The following is a 19,474-nucleotide window of genomic DNA, read 5'->3' as shown; positions in this document are numbered from 1 at the left end:
TGTACTTGTTTTACACTGTTGAACTTGTTTTTAATTCATTTTTGTTTTATCATTAAAATTACTTTTTTATGTGTAATGCTGTGGCGACCATACTGTTTTTTAATGTTTTTTTATGCATTGATTATTATATTTATTTTACGGTGTGTTTTTAGTGGTTGTTCCATATATTTTTGGATTTTATTTGTATATATGTATATCCTATTAAATGCTAAAAAAAAAACAATATTATTATATATTAAATGTTGGGTTCCTTCCTACCTGACTCTGGTGACACCCCTATAGGCCCAACACACCAAGATGGCAAGAAACAGATTTTATTCTAGGTGACACATCTAGTTTAAATAGCAATAGCACAATCATAAACAAATTATTTCAACAGTGCACCAGTTAGCAATAAAGCAAGGTGAGAAATGCATGCAATGAAAACATACATTCACCCTCTTCCCAAGAACTCAACAGAAAAAGGTCTTGACATTCAAACATGCACAAAGAAGGCAATATCAATGAGCAATAAAGCAATAAAGCTTTATACTGCAGCAATACAAACACTGGAGAAAAATGCAATGTCATTAAGCAATAAAAGAGTTATAATACAACAATACAGATATGATAAAATGCAATGTCATTGAGCAGTAAACTTCTTGAAGGCAGCAGTTCTGACACAAGCAAAATGCAATGTCACTGAACAATGAAAATTTATAATGCAACAATACAAATATGAGAGAATGCAATGTCATTGAACAATGAACATTTATAAAGCAACAATACAAATATGAGAGAATGCAATGTCATTCAGCAGTACTAACACCCTCAACCCCCTTGATCAATTCTAAACAGACCAACTATGAAACACTCAATTATACCCTGTTCACTGGCCAGTGACTACTTACAATTTTGCTGCCGGCATGATGTGGCCCAAGCTGTAGCTCATATGTATCCCAGTTATTTGTAATCCACAAAGCATTTGTGGGGGGGATCCACAATCTTATAAAAATATAAAATGATGGCCAGAATATCTCACCACTCCGTCGAGACTATCCTAGTGACCAGGCATCGTGGTTCCTCTAATGAGAAAAGTAGAAAAATAACCTGCCAGAACTCTGGAAATCATCTATGGCGTTTCTGTACTAGGCCCAAAGGAAATCCTTTTCTTGCTGAATCATATGCAGGTGTGGAACTAATGGTTTCAGCCTTCTCTCCTGATTCCATAAAATACCATCATCCAGGGTTTCAGCAACAAACAGACACAAACTGCTACTTCACTTCCCTGTCCCAAAGCACTAGAAAAAGAAAATCCAGTCATGCTGCAAGACCCTTTTCCCTTCAGCTACATGTTTCAGTCTTCCCTCCCTTCAGCTAGTGTTCCAAGCCCCTCTTTCACTTTCAAAATTGTCTTTTATATTCATGAAAAGAGCTCCACCTTGTGGTGTAATGAAAAGGTACAGTCTAATATCACCTGCTTCATTGCAGCCTTGATATTTTCTGGTCTTTTGTCTCATTTCGGTATTTAAAAGGAGCTTGTTTTTCTCCTTTCCTTAGATGTTTCACCTACGTCTTGCACGTGGTCTACTCTGCTAACAGGGCCTAGTACTTGACTAGTGGAAGATGCGATGCAGACTCTTTCCTTACACTCATTAGTTTTACTCCTTGTTATTGTTAAAAAACTACGTTTTTATTAATCATTTACAGAAGACACGTAGTACTGTCGACTTTCTTTCCCCTTGTTTTTTGGAGTACGTCTGCTGGTATTCAAAGTAATTTAGGTGCTGCCTTGCAGCCCTTGCCAGCGTTTAACCTTTGAGTTCTAATTACTTTTGCTTACCTTCCAAACTTTGCCTGTTATTCAATCTCTGCAAAACGGCCGCACATGTGCGCTATTGTTTTATTACAAGTGACATACAATGAACATTCGAACTGTGCTGCTCATTATTTTGATGTTTTAATTGGTATTTGATGTACCTTATGTCTAGTTAATGGTTTGCCTGTTTTTGTCCTGACTATATTTTGCACTGTATTTTTTGTTAATATTGCACTCCTCACTACCTGTCTTTCTCTCTCTTAACATTATAGCTCTGTGTTCCTACTTCTACTCTGACTGCCCTGCCTTTTTTTTGCTTGGTACTCGCTGTTTCTGCAAAGTAGCTCTCCCACCTGATCACAGTGAACTACACCCTTGAACTCAGCTCTTTGAGAAGCCTACCCAGGAACACTGTATTCTGAAAGTATGTTTTCAAGATTTAACTAAACTTAGTTCTCATTTTAATACTTATCTACTCTGCTAGGTTAGTAGAGTCTCCTGGTTTGATATGACAGCAGCCTATCCCCCCCCCTCCAGAGGTCTCTTATATCGCCTCCACCAGCCTAGCACCCACTCTATTTCTATCTGTATTGCAACCTGACTGCCTAATTTTTCTCTGGTTCCTCCTGCTTATCCAAATTAATACTAGGGCTCTGCTCTACCCAACCTGTATCCTTACCTTAATGCCTATCTTTTCTCCTTTCTACAGTCCTCTGCTCAACTTAGCAAAACCTGTCTGCTTTTTTTAACTTTTATACTGTCCCCCTCCTCTATATATCTACTTCTCCTTACTTCTTCACCTATCTCTCTGATTGTTTCCACTCCTCTCTTTCCTCTGTGGTTTCTACCCGCTCCGTTTGCCCTGCGGGCTCACTCCGCTCCCTTCCCTACCCCCAATTCCCACCCACCCCCCCAGGGGTCCTAACCTTATAGCTCACTGGCCACACCCCCTATTCATACATTCTAATACTTCTCCTTCCTACTCTTTCTTCCCCCTCCTCCTTACACAACCTTTCTTCATCACACACTACCTCTTTAATTTTCCTATCCACCTCTTTGTTCTCTTCCAGTTACCACTCCCACTATGCCTACTCCTTTAATTTCACTCCTTTTACTCTTCTTTTTCCTTTATTTGTTTATTTAATTTACTTAACAGTTGAGTACCCCCTTTCTACTTCCTGCTCTCATACTTTTCTCATCCATCTCTATTACTCTCACTCCTCTTACTATGGCTCCCTACCTGCCAACCCAGCTTTCACTCTCAACCCTGCTTTTATTAGCCCTTTCTTTAGTTTACCTCCTGTCCTTCTATGAGAAATCACTTTATGTCCAACCTTTCCTACCACACAAACACACTATAACATTTCTCAACCCACTTAAATCACATCCATATATTTCTTCTACCCCTAACTATCAACAAGCTAAATTCCACAGACTCACACATCTCAACTATGTCTTGCCTTCTGATTACAAAGCTAAAATACTAACCCTTCTAAAATGTAACCTCATAAACAAACCCAGTAATCCTACCCTACAAGATGGTGATATCCACCCCAACCCTGGTCCAACTTTCACTTCTCCCCTAGTGTCTATACCCAAACTCAATAACACCTTACTAATAGGACATCTTAACACTCAAAGCATAAACAACAAAGTACCTTACCTGCATGCCCTCCTTCACACACATTCATTTGATATTCTCTGCCTTTCAGAGACCTGGCTAAAACCTATCACTAAAGACACTGAGATTATTCCCCAAGGCTACAATATAGTAAGACTCGACCGTCCCAACCGCAAAGGAGGTGGAATTTCAATCCTCTTTAAAAATCATCTAAATATCACTACCCTCCCAGCCTCTCCAACTCAAGATAGCAAGGTAGAAGCCATCATTACTAAACTCCTATTAAATTCCAAAAAATCCCTTTATATCATCTGTATGTACCTGCCACCTGGTAACAATATACCTATCCTAGAAGATTATCTTAGTTGGGTATCTGCCACTTACCCCCAAGAAACTATTATACTAGGCGATCTGAACATAGACTGAAATACCATTAATGCTGAAAATCTGTCTTCCCATATTAACCTGCATGGTTTTACCCAAACCATTACCTCAACTACTAGGCTCAACAAACATAGTAATAGAGAAAGCATATTAGACTGGATACTTACAAACAAAGTCAAAAATACTTACAAAGTAGGAACCTTACCAGATGATGTTAGTGATCACTCCTTAACATTCATAACAAGGGAAAAGGCTGATTGTATAAATCCAGGCATTATAAGAAAAATACGCACCATCAAACATTTTAATGTGGAACTGTTTCAGTCTGAACTTAGTGCATGTAACTGGAACCCCTTAAAAACACTTCCTCTTGAAGATGCAGTATTTTACTTTAACACGTTTTTATCCATTCTTGACATACATGCTCCTGAACGTAATATTAGAATTAAATCTAACACAGCCCCTTGGCTCTCCCATGAAACCAAAACACTTATCCTCAATAGAAATAAAGTCTGGGCCACTTGGAGAGCCCATAGAAAGAACCCTGATCTACTACATTTCCGCCAACTTAGAAATCTAACTAAAAAGGCAATAATAACTAACAAAAGAAAATTCTACTGCGAACTACAACAAACTCATCTTAACAATTCTAAACTTTTCTGGTCATCAGTTAATAGACTCCTCTCCCCAGGAACTTCCAAAACACCTCCCCCACTTAATGCTGACCCTGATACCCCTCAACAAACTGCAGATGCTTTTAACTCTTTCTTCACTGAAACTATACAAGCTCTAGCTAAACAACTTAATGCCAACAACTTCCACCCAGCAAGTAACCTAACAAACTCTGCCTTTAAATTCTCTCTACAACCTATCTCTACATCTTACATATACAGACTCCTTCTCAAACTAAAACCTTGTACCCCTCTGCTGATAAGCTCCCTTCACTTTTTCTTCAAAAGGCTGCCAAGGTTATCACATACCCTATATCTATTCTCATTAATAGGACAATCAAAGAAGGAACCATCCCAGATATCTGGAAGGTCTCTCATATTATCCCACTTCATAAAGGTGGAAACTCCATTGACTACTCGAACTATAGACCAATTGCTCTCCTCTCTCCTCTAGCTAAAATTATGGAGAAATGTATACATCATCAACTAGTACAATACCTCTCTCTTCACAACATAATTGCAAACTGTCAACATGGCTTTAGACCACATCACAGTACTACTACTGCCCTGCTGTCCTTTATAGACACCATCAATCATAACCGTAACAACAACCTACTCTCTTCTGCCCTCATTGACCTCTCTAAAGCATTCGATATGGTCAACCACTCTTTATTAATTAATACTCTTGAATCCCTCTCTTTTGATACCCCAGCCACTAAATGGTTTAGTTCATATCTTACAAACAGAAAACAGGCAGTTCTCTGGGATAACCATATTTCTTCTCTTTTGCCTGTTTCTATTGGAGTTCCACAAGGCTCTATTCTTGGCCCACTTCTCTTTTCCCTCTTCATTAATGATCTCCAAACAATAATCCGTCAAGCAACCTGCATTCAATATGCAGATGATTCTACACTCATCTGCTCAGCATCCTCCACCCCAGAACTTATCTCTCTTACTCAAAAAACCTTTAACACTGTGGAAACATGGTTCTCCAGCCGGTTCCTCCTATTAAATGCTAAAAAAAAAAAAAACTTCTCCTCTTCACCCCCACTTCCAGGAAGTCCCCCTTAAACTTCACCATCTCTTCTAACAGTGCCACTGTCATCTCACCTGACTCCACAACTAAACTTTTAGGTATTACCATTAACAATCTCTCTTTCAACCAACACATTAACAACACCATAACTAGTCAACAGAAAAATAGGATCCTTATATCGTATTAGACCATTTCTTACACCTACAACTAGAACTAGGATTGCTCACTCCCATCTTATATCTACTCTCCTTTATGCTTCACCCATTTTCACCAACCTCATGAAAACCAACCTCAACAAACTGGCAACCTGTTATAACAACATTGCCCGTTTCGCTACCGGTAACCCCTACAGAACCCATCACTGTCTCAACCTGAAATAACTAGGCTGGCTAGAGCTTCAGAACTTTCTTGTAATCCCTCAACTCACTATTGCCCATAAACTACTGTACCAACCAAATAACACCCCTATACTCTCTCAACTCATAACCCTTTATAACAACCTTAACTCTCTCCGCTCTTCTAATAAAATCTTGGCTAGTTCTGTAAAAGCAAATAACACTGCTGGTGACTCTCTATTCACCAATTCAGTAGGTTCAAAATGGAATTTGTTACCTAGGAACATAACAACGATCACATCATTGCCTCTCTTCAAAAAAAATATTAAACTGCACTTCCAAAATCACTGGCTTTGTCCCTGCAGTAAACCCGACTAACCTTTCACTTGTATTACGCAACTTTAATCCACCTCTTACTCATGTGTGACTCTTTCCTCCACTTACCTTTCTTTTCTTATCTCTCTTCATCTTACCACAGATTCTTTGTCTAACAGTCTTAACTTGATCTCATTTTCAAAACTCTTCCCTTCTTAACTTCTCCTTTTCTTAGTACTCTCTTTGTCTTCTTCTTAGCTCCTTTCCTTGTTACCTCTATCAAACTAGTATTTTTATCTTTGGGTAATTTTATTTTGGACTGCAACTGAGTCTAGTAACTAATTCATGTAGTAATAATTTTAAATTGTAGAGTGTTAGTTTTTTACTTTTTTTTTTTTTTTTTTTTTACTAATTCTAGTACTTCTACTTATGTTGGTTTTATGCCTTGGATTTACTTCTGTGGAGCTTTTCTCCCCGGGCCTCTACTGAAAATGGAAATATCTCCAGATAGACTAGCCCGGTCAACAAATGTAAAATAAAATAAAAAACTATTACTTCAATGAAATACAGTGGGATCTACATAAATAAATATATATATATATATATATATATATATATATATATATATGTGTGTGTGTGTGTGTCTGTATGTATATATATATATATATATATATATATACTTTTTTTTTTTTTGTTTTGGTTTGGTTTGGTATATGTGAAAAGGGAGTGGGGGCAATATTTAACTTAAATCAACTTGCAGGGATGAGTTCTGGATAACTAATATGTTTCCCACTTGTTGACATATACACGATTTGTTCATGATTGTTTTACAAAGTTTAGTAGTTTTTCTGTCCTATTACTGGTTCAGGCATGGCTTTCCAGTTAATAGACTGATAAATTAGGTAACCAAGCAGGAAATTGTTTTCCATCATGGGGAGAGTTACAAATGTATAAAGGAAGTACTCACACTCTTTGGATGACTTAATTAGAGGTGTAATGCAATGTTATGAAATTGTAGTTTTTAGGTATTTAATGTAACGTGGGTATGGAGTATGTCACACCTACAATTGTTTGCTTGTATTACCTTACTTCTGAAGGACTGCGTTATAAAAACAGATGCACTGCCTCCTTGGTTGGTGAGCCAAACTGAGTGGAAAGAGTGGGGAATACAGGATGGGTGTTTTGAGCCATATTTCTATGGTAGCACATATCCCAATACCTTTAGGCAGCTTAGTGCTTTAACAGATTGGAATTATCATGAATTTAACGCCACCTAAAAAGAATATGGAGGAGGAGTTCAGGTTATCGTGTGTAAAATGTGAGCTTTCTAATGTAACAGTCATATAACAGTGCATGTCAACAGAGCAGTAAGAAAGTGTTATTTAAGAACAATGCTGTTGCAAGAATGTCTACCTTAAATAATTTTTCATCTGGAAAAGAGGGAGCATAACAAAGTCCTGTACTTTAAATTGGCGCCTTTGGACTAGCCACAGTACCATTACATAAATAATGTGGATCTGTTTCCTTTGTGTTATTGGAAGGCTGAGTAATAGAGAAGAGCTAACAGTGTAACGCCTTGTGTCTTTCTCAGTTATCAAAAGTGAACCAAAACCTTATAGAGGGCACTACAGTCACTGCTTGGGAATGATAGCATAACTCTCCATAGCATGCTGCACACAGAGGATCTACTGAAGTAGAACAGTGAGGCCAGATTCGCAGAGTCGTACGTAAGGAGTTATATTGTACCTCTGCATTACGTTTCATGTAGAGTATCCACTGAAAAAGAATGCCTAGACAGGATTTGCAGTGCCTTATGTAAGGCAATTACAGCCTACAAATGTATGTATGGCTGTGCACAAACTGTGTTATAAATAGGCAGCCTTATGCATCGAATCCTGGAATTATCATTTAATATGATGGAGTATAAGTCTTTGTGGTTGTGGACATGTTGCGTGTCCATCATTCATGATTCAGGAAGGTGAGAGCACAAGCTGGTGATACAGATTTGCTACGACAGCAGTGTCTCATGATGGACACCACTGACATGGCGCACACAGAGTACAATCAAGTCATGCAACAGATATTGCAAAGGTTAAGCATAATAAACTGACGGACATACAGACTGTGATGAAGAAGCAGTAGAAATGCAACATCTCTCTACACAGAGTCAAAATGAATGTATGAAGTCTGGCTAGACTATTAGTTACATGGAAGAGAGTGACTTCTATAAAATGGAGCTCTTTGGACATAGAGAAATGACAAAAAGGTAAGAACAGAAACTGATTAATGTGCAGTACACAAAACTAGAGGAAACTGCTGGGTTTACAAGATCAGCTCAATGAAAACAATTGCATGTAGTTCACCATTTTACTTTGATTTGTATACACCACTAAAGTTACAAATGACGCAGCCTACAGTGCAGAGGGACAGACTGCAAGAAGACATCAGTTGAGAGTTTTTGGCAAGTGACGTGTCAGAGTCCATAAGTGGCACCTTACAGAAATAACTCACTGTCTATAAGTTTAGCACAGACAATTGTCTATAAGCCATGAATGAGCTTCATCTTGTAGTCTTGGGTTTGTTTATCTTCCTCCCTCTGTCTGCTGTGAAAATGCAACCAATTTACCTAAGCAGGCTCACTACCGAAAAAAGTTACTAACAACACATTCCTCAATATTCTCAATAAATTAGCACATCCAATGGCAATTTGAACAAAAGCAGACTAATGCCCCGTGGCTAACTAAGGAAACAAGAGCTCTTCTTAAACTAAGAGAAAAGGCCTGGTAACTACGGTATATAAATACATCTCTACCAAATCCTTTAGCATATCAAGAACTTAGGAAATAAGCCAAAAATCAAATTAAACAAGAAAAAATATTATACCAATATACAACTGGTTCATCAAAGAAACCCACAAAAATTTTGGTCAGCAATCAAAACAATCCTACATCCTGGACAAGCACCTACCTTACCTCCCTCAACTTCAAATAACTTAGGTACCACTGCAGAGTAATTTAACAAATACTTCACCGACGGCATCTTATCACTAACCAAAACTAACTGTCCTGCTTCACCAACTATACCCTTAACAGAAAACAAGGATAACAACACATTCTTTTTCCATCCTGTGCATACAAATACCATAAAAAACTGCTTAAAAAACACCAACAATAGCAGAAAACAACCTGCTGGCAGAATATCTTAAGATAGCAGCTGATGCTATTTTCTATCCTGTTTTTATTCTTATCAATCGTTCTATCATTGAACACCAACTCCCACAAATCTGGAAGATTTCTCACATAATCCCCCTTCACAAAGAAGGTAACTCAACTGAACTATAAAATTAGACCCATTGCCATTCTGTTTCCACTTTCCAAAATTCTAGAAAAATGTATCCACTCACAAATACTTCACTACCTCCCTCTTAGCCTACACTCAGCATGGATTCAGACCTAACCATAGCACCACAGCTGCCCTCCTGAGTTTCACTAATACCATCAATCTACACAGGAGCGAGGGTAAAACAGTCTCATCTGTCTTTCTTGACATGTCCAAAGCCTTCGATACAGTCCCCTACCACAAACTTCTGTCTGTACTTTCTAACCTAAATGTTAGTCCTTCTGATCTCACTTGGTTCCAAAGCTAACGGGTCACAAGCAAGATGTAAAATGGCAACAAGACCTCTCCCCCCTACTTCTTGTCACATTAGGGGTCCCACGGGGCTCTATTCATGGTCCCCTTCTTTTCAATATCTTCACAAATAATCTCAACAACGCTACTTCCCTAGTTTCCCAGATCCAATATGCAGATGATTCTACACTTATATGTGCTGCCCATACTATTCAACAACTTCAGGACATGACACAAAAGTCCTTCCCTGCAAGAGAAACATAGCTGTCCAACTCACAACTCATACTCAGTCCTACTAAAACCAAACTTATGATCTTTCTACCTCGTAGAACCACAGCCCCCCCCAGCTTTTCCATTACAGCTTCAAGTAATACAATTATTACACCCTTTACCCAGACAAAACTTCTAGGTGTCATTATCGATAACATGAGATTTGACCTACACATATCACAGACAATTAAGAAGGTGCACAAAAAAACTAGGAAGCCTATATGGAAATAACTCCTAACGAATAGTACTAAGGCAGCCATTGCAAGAACACATCTTTTCGTAACACTGCTCTGTGGCTCAACAATATTCATTAGCCTCAAAAAAACAGACTCAGCAAAACTTGACGTACATTATAATAAAACAGCAAAATTTGCCACAGACTCCCCACATAGATCACATCACTGTCAACCACTAAAAAACTGTCCTGTTTACAATTTCCTCACCTCCTATCCTACAATCAGCTGACAATGGCTGATAAATTACTTAACCAGTCAGAAATAGATACCAGTTCTACAAAACATAATTGAGCCCTATTCCAACCACCATGTATTACGCTCCACCAATAAATCATTATTAAAAGTTACCAAATCTATGAATATTTCTTGAGACTGTCTTTATGTAGCCAACGTCTGGAACACACTCCCTCAAAATATAAGATCCACAACCAATACTTCTCACTTTAAAAAATTGTTCAAAAGCCACTTGTCTGATACATGGCTCTGCTCTTGTAACAGTCCAGTTGAATATTAGAACACATAATCCGTCTCTCTTCTCAGCCCAATAAATCTCTTAACAACCAAAGGCTACATCTGCTTTTCTGTAATTCCTTTAACCTCTACCTACCTTCCTAATTGCTCACTTTCTTTCATCTTATACCTATAAAACAAATTACAGTTTAAAGATTTATATTTTACTTTTTAAGATTTATACTAATAGCTTTGTCTGGCAAATCATGGTTTGCGATCCCATTACTTTATTTGCGGTTTATATGTCTCTCTGTACACTCTATCTTCTACCAGCTAAAGTGATGTATGTATTTACCACTGTATAACTTGTATCACTCATGTCTGTGCTAAATGTGTTTATATGTGGAGTTTTTCTCCATAGCCTGCCGCTGAAAATGGGTACCTGCCCAGTTGGACCTTCCTGGTACACAAATATAAAATAAAATAAAAATAAATCCTGAGTCAAAGTAATATCTGATTCATTAGACACTATAAACACCATGTTAACTGTTCAAGATACTGCAGTTTTCTTGTAAACTTCATAAATCAAGCACATATTCTTGGTTAAATTAATAACCTATGGTAGGATTGAGGAAAGGGACCTTAGTGACCCACGAGTGCTGTTTAAGCATGTAAATCATACCATCATTTGGTTCATGGAGTATTTAATTTTGTGATGTCAGTTGTGCAGTTGTTTCTTGCTCTGCTGCGATTACACTTCTCAGATATTTGTGTTCATTTGTTCCCTCTGTAGGTGGCGACTTTGGCTGTTTACATTTACCTTCTGGCTTGCTTGATTGGAAGGCAGTTTCTTGACCCTACTCAACAGCACGAGGGACATAATATTGACATCTACATCCCAGTGTTCACGCTACTACAGTTTATCTTCTATGGCGGCTGGTTAAAGGTATAGAAAACTTAAGCTTTTTATAATGTCTTGAAGATCATCATAATAAAATAATAATAATGTTTTATTTTTTTGACAGTCAGGTGGGCACCGTGGATACAAATGACGGTTAATAGGCATAATCATAAAACCTGTAAATTGAACAAATTCCATAGATAAGCAAGGTGACTTGTAATATGCTGTAGAGAAAAATGTAGATGGCTTGGCAAATGTGGCATGTATGCACGCAGGCGCACACACACACACAGCTTAACTGGCTTAAAGACCATTGCTGGATGTGAGATGGAAACATTTTTATTTTGTTAGCTTATGCTTTAGTGATTTTAAGTGAAAAACTGGAATTCTGTTAGTTAAAAATGAATACTCAACTAAGTCATGACAACAGATTGAAGAATCCATTGTGTGAAATATCAAAATACATCCTATGTGATCTTATTTGCAGTCCAAATCCAAGATGATATAGTATGGAAAAGACTTCTTCTGGTAGTATACTTAATACCGAAAGTGTGATAAGAGACCTTGGGACACAGGTGAACAGTAGTCTCTCCTTTGATAATCCACAGTAGCCAGGAAATCCTTCTACATGGCACACCTCATCACAAAAGGTTTCTCATCCAGAAAAAAAGAGGTCATTGTTCCCCTCTACTCATTACTCATTAGACCCATTATAGAGTACAATGCCCCTTTTGGTATGTACCTCACAAGACATTAACAACTGGAAAGGCCACAGAAATACCTCACAAAGAGGATTACCGGCCTCAAACCGAAGCCCTACACAGACCGTCTCAAAAAACTCCAGCTTTACTCCATCGCATACTCAGAGGTGATCTCTGCCTAACATACAAAGCTATGTCAAACCCCGAGCTGTTGGACATGCTCCACTTAAAGAAATCCCAATCCCTCCAAGCTACATGCTCTATGGACCTAAACCTTGTCACCAGAATAAACAGAACATGCTAGAGGGATAGATTCCTGTCCCAGAGACTGCCCATACTCTGGAACAAACTACCTATCTATATCAAACAAAGCTCATCATTAGCACTCTTCAAGAAAAATCTTGATGACTGGATGGGAGATAGGAAATTCACCCCGGGGATCACCTCTGTGGCTCTGCTCAACAGTGGCACAGGAAAATTATTTTCTTAGGTGGCAAAAACCAGGGTACCTTTTTTGGCTGGGCTTGTATGGGCACCAAGGCCAATAGCCTAGTACCTACCTATGAACCATTACCATAGCTACATTTTTCCCTGCTGCCTGGGTGTCTTAATTAGAAAGCATTTCAAAACCTAACAAGTTAAAGACGGTCAGTTAATGTGGTAACACTGCTCTTCTTGTGCTTCCAGCACTAGTCTCTAGTAACCTAAGGCCCTCTCCCAATACCAGCAGGGTCACCTCACAGCCTTAATTCCCTGCACCCTCTCTCAAGGAAAGTTTGCTTTCTAATTCCTTCCAGTAATACTTTCAACCATTGTACCATTGCTATAGGTGTCAAAGCACGTTCTGAGCCAGGACAGCCAGCAGCCTCTACCCCCCTCTCTTTATAGTACCTTAACACCTACCCCCCCTGTATCCTCCATAGTAACTCCCTTTTCTAGCACTCACTCTTCCCCAGTTTTAATCCAGCGAACTCCCTCTCATATCTACCTGCAATATAAGACTGTCCACTAGGTGGCACCCTTCTCCTACTCTCATCTCATGCTTATCCTCTGGTTTTCCTAATTACTTACCTTATTTTCTGTAGTTCCAGACCCACTTTTTAGTTCCTCACACTTCACCCATTACTATACTCCTACTACTGTTTCTAGGTTCTCTTATCACTGTTTTTACCCACTTCTGACTTATCCAACTTACCTTCTGTAGCTAGTACTGCTGATTGTTTCTTCTCTAGCTGCTTCTTTACCTGTCTCTACCCGCTCAGTTCGCCCTGCGGGCTCACTCCACTCCCCTCCCTACTCCCAATTCCCACCCACCGCCAGGGATCCTACTCTTATACTTACTAGCCACACCCCTTCCTCCTCCCATTACTCTCAGGGATCTTTCCTATTGGTCATCTCCATCCTTCTCTAACCACTCCCCTTATTTCCTACCACACCCATCTCCTCCCCTCATCCACAACTACTATACTTCCATACCTTCAATAACACAACTGATATGTCCATTCCAATGGATAAAATACACACCACTGCTCATTTCCAACTACTTCTCTTACTTATGCTGCTTCCACCTTTCACTTTTGCCTACATACCCTCCCCCTATGAACACTCATTAGGTCCATATTGTCAATACCCAAATAAGATAGCCAACTTTCCTTCTCTACACATTATCTTTATCCATGCTAACATAACACCACCACCCAGCTATCTACTAGCTAAATATCATAGAATACCCCACATTAGATATAACAATCTCAATCCCAGGAGATCACTACTCCTAAATAGCAGACTCCCAAATCCAAACTATCTCAAACAACTCCACTCATTAAAAGGTGGAGACATTCACCCAAACCCAGGCCCAACAACAGCTATTATCTCTCTCCCCAACCCCAACCAATCTACTAATTATTCCATTACTAAACCATCTAACTCACTCCTTTTAGCTCATCTCAATATTCATAGCATTAACAATAAAATTGCTCAACTCCATGCTCTCTTAGAAGTCTACTCCTTTGGCATTCTCTGTTTAACAGAAACATTGCTAAAACCTGTAACCAAAGACAATGAAATCATCCCACCAGGATATAATATCCTGAGACTCGACCATGTAGCCAAAAAGGTGGGGGTGGGAGGTTGCTATTCTATTCAAATCTGGATTTCAGTTAACTATTTATGACTATAAACAACTTCTTAATAACAATGCAGAAATTCTCATATCTAAACTTCAACTTAACAATGCCAAAGCCATCTATATTATCTGTATCTATCTACCCCCTGGTAATAACCATACCACCATAGAAAATATCCTTTGCTGGCTGTCTCAAAACCTGTCCCAAGAAACTATAATCCTTGGTGATATAAACATTGATTGAAATTGCTGTAGCAGCAGCCACCCTACCACCCACATCAACCTATATGTTTTTTTCTCAAACCATTACCTCCCCCACCAGGATAAACAAACATAACAAGAAAGAAAGCACATTAGACTGGATTCTGATAAATAACCATCCTCAAATATATGAATCTGGAACCCTCCCTGATGACATAAGTGACCACTCACTTACCTACATCATCAGGCATAAAACCTAAGCTCCCATTCCTACCACTGTCAGGAATATCAGATCCAAAAAGAACTTTAACCCTGATCTCTTCCAAAGGGAACTAATGAGCATGCAATTGGTCTCCCTTAAGATACCTCCCTCTGGAAGAAGCTGTTAAATACTTTAATTCTAACTTCTTAGCCATTCTTGATCACCATGTTCAATTAGAAACAAGATCAAATCTGCCCCATGACTTTCTAAAGAAACCAAACATAAAAATCCATCTCAGAAATAAATACTGGGCCAAATGGAGAATGACTAAAACCCTGTAGACCAACAAAATTTCAGGCAACTAAGAAATAACACTAAGAAAGCTATACTGTCTGATACAAGAAACTACTACCTTCAATTTCAAAAGGCTGACCATAATAACCCACAAAAATTCTGGTCACGCATTAACCAATTACTACATCCAGGTCAATCCATTACACCAATCCCACAAAACACAGACCAGGAAAATCCCATGCATAATGTCAATGCCTTCAATACCTTTTTCACTGATTCTATCCAAACACTAGCCAGTCAGCTATCACCTAATAACTTCACTTTACCTACTTATAACAAAACCCCACCCCTCCATTTCTTTTCCAACCAGTCCCAACAACCCATATTCTTGCCCTAATCCAAAAACTTAAACCATGCTCTCCTTCAGCAGACCAAATACCTGCTGAATATCTACAGAAATCTGCCAAATTGATTGCTTACCCCATCTCCATTCTGATCAATAGAAGCATTAGTGAAGGTCACATCCCTAGCATCTGGAAAGTTTCCCATATTATCCCCCTTCATAAAGGTGGTAAGTCCACCGAATTTTCCAATTATCGTCCCATAGCTATTCTTTCTCCTTTGGCAAAGATCATGGAGAAATGCTTCCATAGGCAATGGCTAGACCACCTAACCCAAAATAACCTACTTTCTAGCTGTCAACATGGTTTCAGACCTTCCCATAGCACTACCACTGCCCTCCTTTCCTTTATGGATTGTATTAACAAAAAACACAATTGTAACATGCTTTCCTCTGCACTATCGATCTGTCCAAAGTATTTGACATGGTAAATCATCAAATTCTTATAGATATCCTCAAATCCCTGTCCTTAGATGCACTCTCTATTAAATGGTTCCAATCCTACTTACATAAAAGACAACAGGCTGTGCTTTGGCACAACACTCTATCTACCCACCTACCAGTTAACCTCGGTGTCCCTCAGGGGTCCATATTAGGACCTCTCCTTTTCTCCATATTTATCAATGACCTTCATCTAGCAATCCCCCAAGCTACATGCATACAATACGCAGCCACAACCACCTCTGAACTTCACTCCCTTACCCAAAAAGTATTTAACACAGTTGAACAATGGTTCACACTCTATTGTCTTCTCTTGAACCCCCCCCAAAAAAAACTAAACTCCTCCTTTTCAATCCTATTAGTCCTCTCCCATAGGTTTTTTGGTTACATCCACTAACGGTACCATTATATCACCTGACCCAACTACCAAGCTACTTGGTATCACCATTGACAACAACCTCAACTTTGACATTCACATCAACAACACTACAAAATCTGTCAACAAAAAACTTGGCTCTCTCTACAGAATTAAACCCTTCCTGTCACCTGCAGCTAGAAGTACTATTGTACTCACTCATCTAATCTCTACACTCCTCTATGCCTCATCCATTTTCACTAATCTATCTAAGAACAACCTCAATAAATTGGATCTCTCCTACAATAACATAACCAGATTTGCTACTGACAACCCATTTAGGACTCACCATTGCTTTAACTTAAAGCAGCTAGAATGGTTGGAACTACAGAATCTGCTTAAATACCACCAACTAATCATTGCCCATAAGACTCTTATCAACCTTCTGATACTCCTATTCTAACGTCATCATCCCCTATAAAAATCTGAAGTCCTTACGTTCATCTCAGAAACGTCTAGTTAACACATCTAAATCTAACAGGGCTGGGGATTCTCTCTTCTCCAATACTGTTGGAAGATTCTGGAATCTCCTACCCTGTGACCTTTCCTCACTTTCCTCTATATCACTCTTCAAAAACAGACTGAAACTTCCTCAGAACACACTGGTCATGCCCCTGTACTAAACCTGACTAGTTATCTATTCTATCCAAAATATGCTCTGCCTACCCTTTTCTTTTCATTAACTCTTCTATCTTCCTTATAAAGAATAATTTACCTTTTTCGCTCTGCATTTCATTATTTCCATCCCACTGGATACTTATTTGTTAAAAACTCATTATTACTATAAACATTAGTCTGCTCCTTTTTCATTATGTACTGTACTTGTATGTTGTATAACCTGCATGCCTTCCTTTTTCATTGGGTACTGTACTTGTATGTTGTATAACCTGTATGCCTTCCTTTTTCATTGGGTACTGTACTTGTATGTTGCATACCCTGTATGCCTTCCTTTTTCATTGGGTACTGTACTTGTATGTTGCATACCCTGTATGCCTCCTTTTTCATTGGGTACTGTACTTGTATGTTGCATACCCTGTATGCCTTCCTTTTTCATTGGGTACTGTACTTGTATGTTGCATACCCTGTATGCCTTCCTTTTTCATTGGGTACTGTACTTGTATGTTGCATACCCTGTATGCCTTCCTTTTCATTGGGTACTGTACTTGTATGTTGCATACCCTGTATGCCTTCCTTTTCATTGGGTACTGTACTTGTATGTTGCATACCCTGTATGCCTTCCTTTTCATTGTGTACTGTACTTGTATGTTGCATACCCTGTATGCCTTCCTTTTCATTGGGTACTGTACTTGTATGTTGCATACCCTGTATGCCTTCCTTTTCATTGGGTACTGTACTTGTATGTTGCATACCCTGTATGCCTTCCTTTTCATTGGGTACTGTACTTGTATGTTGCATACCCTGTATGCCTTCCTTTTCATTGGTACTGTACTTGTATGTTGCATACCCTGTATGCCTCCTTTTCATTGGGTACTGTACTTGTATGTTGCATACCCTGTATGCCTTCCTTTTTCATTGGGTACTGTACTTGTATGTTGCATAACCTGTATGCCTCCTTTTTCATTGGGTACTGTACTTGTATGTTGCATACCCTGTATGCCTTCCTTTTTCATTGGGTACTGTACTTGTATGTTGCATACCCTGTATGCCTTCCTTTTTCATTGGGTACTGTACTTGTATGTTGCATACCCTGTATGCCTCCTTTTTCATTGGGTACTGTACTTGTATGTTGCATACCCTGTATGCCTTCCTTTTTCATTGGGTACTGTACTTGTATGTTGCATAACCTGTATGCCTCCTTTTTCATTGGGTACTGTACTTGTATGTTGCATACCCTGTATGCTTCCTTTTTCATTGGGTACTGTACTTGTATGTTGCATACCCTGTATGCCTTCCTTTTTCATTGGGTACTGTACTTGTATGTTGCATACCCTGTATGCCTTCCTTTTTCATTGGGTACTGTACTTGTATGTTGCATACCCTGTATGCCTTCCTTTTTCATTGGGTACTGTACTTGTATGTTGCATACCCTGTATGCCTTCCTTTTCATTGGGTACTGTACTTGTATGTTGCATACCCTGTAAGCCTTCCTTTTTCATAGGGTACTGTACTTGTATGTTGCATTCCCTGTATGCCTTCCTTTTCATTGGGTACTGTACTTGTATGTTGCATACCCTGTATGCCTTCCTTTTCATTGGGTACTGTACTTGTATGTTGCATACCCTGTATGCCTCCTTTTTCATTGGGTACTGTACTTGTATGTTGCATACCCTGTATGCCTTCCTTTTCATTGGGTACTGTACTTGTATGTTGCATACCCTGTATGCCTTCCTTTTTCATTGGGTACTGTACTTGTATGTTGCATACCCTGTATGCCTTCCTTTTCATTGGGTACTGTACTTGTATGTTGCATACCCTGTATGCCTCCTTTTTCATTGGGTACTGTACTTGTATGTTGCATACCCTGTATGCCTTCCTTTTCATTGGGTACTGTACTTGTATGTTGCATACCCTGTATGCCTCCTTTTTCATTGGGTACTGTACTTGTATGTTGCATACCCTGTATGCCTCCTTTTTCATTGGGTACTGTACTTGTATGTTGCATACCCTGTACGCCTCCTTTTTCATTATGTACTGTACTTGTATGTTGTATAACCTGTATGCCTTTTTCCCCCCATTATGTACTGTACCTATATGTTGATTTGTACCTGCATTTTACACTAATGGTATCTGTCCTCTCTGAATATTTCTGTATTAACCAGAAATGTCCTTGTATATACAACTGATGTTATTTTTGATATTTGCTGTTATTTTATCTGTGTGTCTCGGAGTTTATCTCTCCAGGCCTCTACTGAAAATGGACATATACCCAGTTAGACTAGCCCGGTCAAGAAATGTAAAATTAATAAATGAACATTTCCAGTTTAAATCAGTAAATTTAGTATGGAGGCCTGACTTTCCCTTAGATCAGACAAAACATGTAAAAGTAGTGTGTTTTGAAACCCACATTTCCATGACTGTCTGCAGCAG

The 19,474-nt window shown here is 38.8% G+C and overlaps 1 protein-coding gene across 1 annotated transcript in view; it reads left to right on the top strand.

Annotated features, from left to right (window-relative positions):
• The window catches only part of LOC122810835 (bestrophin-2-like), a 310,332-nt gene that overhangs the window by 190,016 nt on the left and 100,842 nt on the right, over positions 1–19,474 (top strand). Inside the window, exon 6 of the mRNA XM_044082389.1 lies at positions 11,540–11,692. Coding sequence (XP_043938324.1) covers positions 11,540–11,692 — 153 coding nt within the window. The remainder of the gene's footprint in view (positions 1–11,539; positions 11,693–19,474) is intronic.

Source organism: Protopterus annectens, chromosome 9.part0 (genome assembly GCF_019279795.1).
Source record: "Protopterus annectens isolate FY-2018-M chromosome 9.part0, PAN1.0, whole genome shotgun sequence".
NCBI classification, from domain to species: Eukaryota; Metazoa; Chordata; order Ceratodontiformes; family Protopteridae; genus Protopterus; species Protopterus annectens.
The sequence above is the reverse complement of the archived record's forward strand: the minus strand, read 5'-3'. Positions and strand labels throughout refer to the sequence as shown.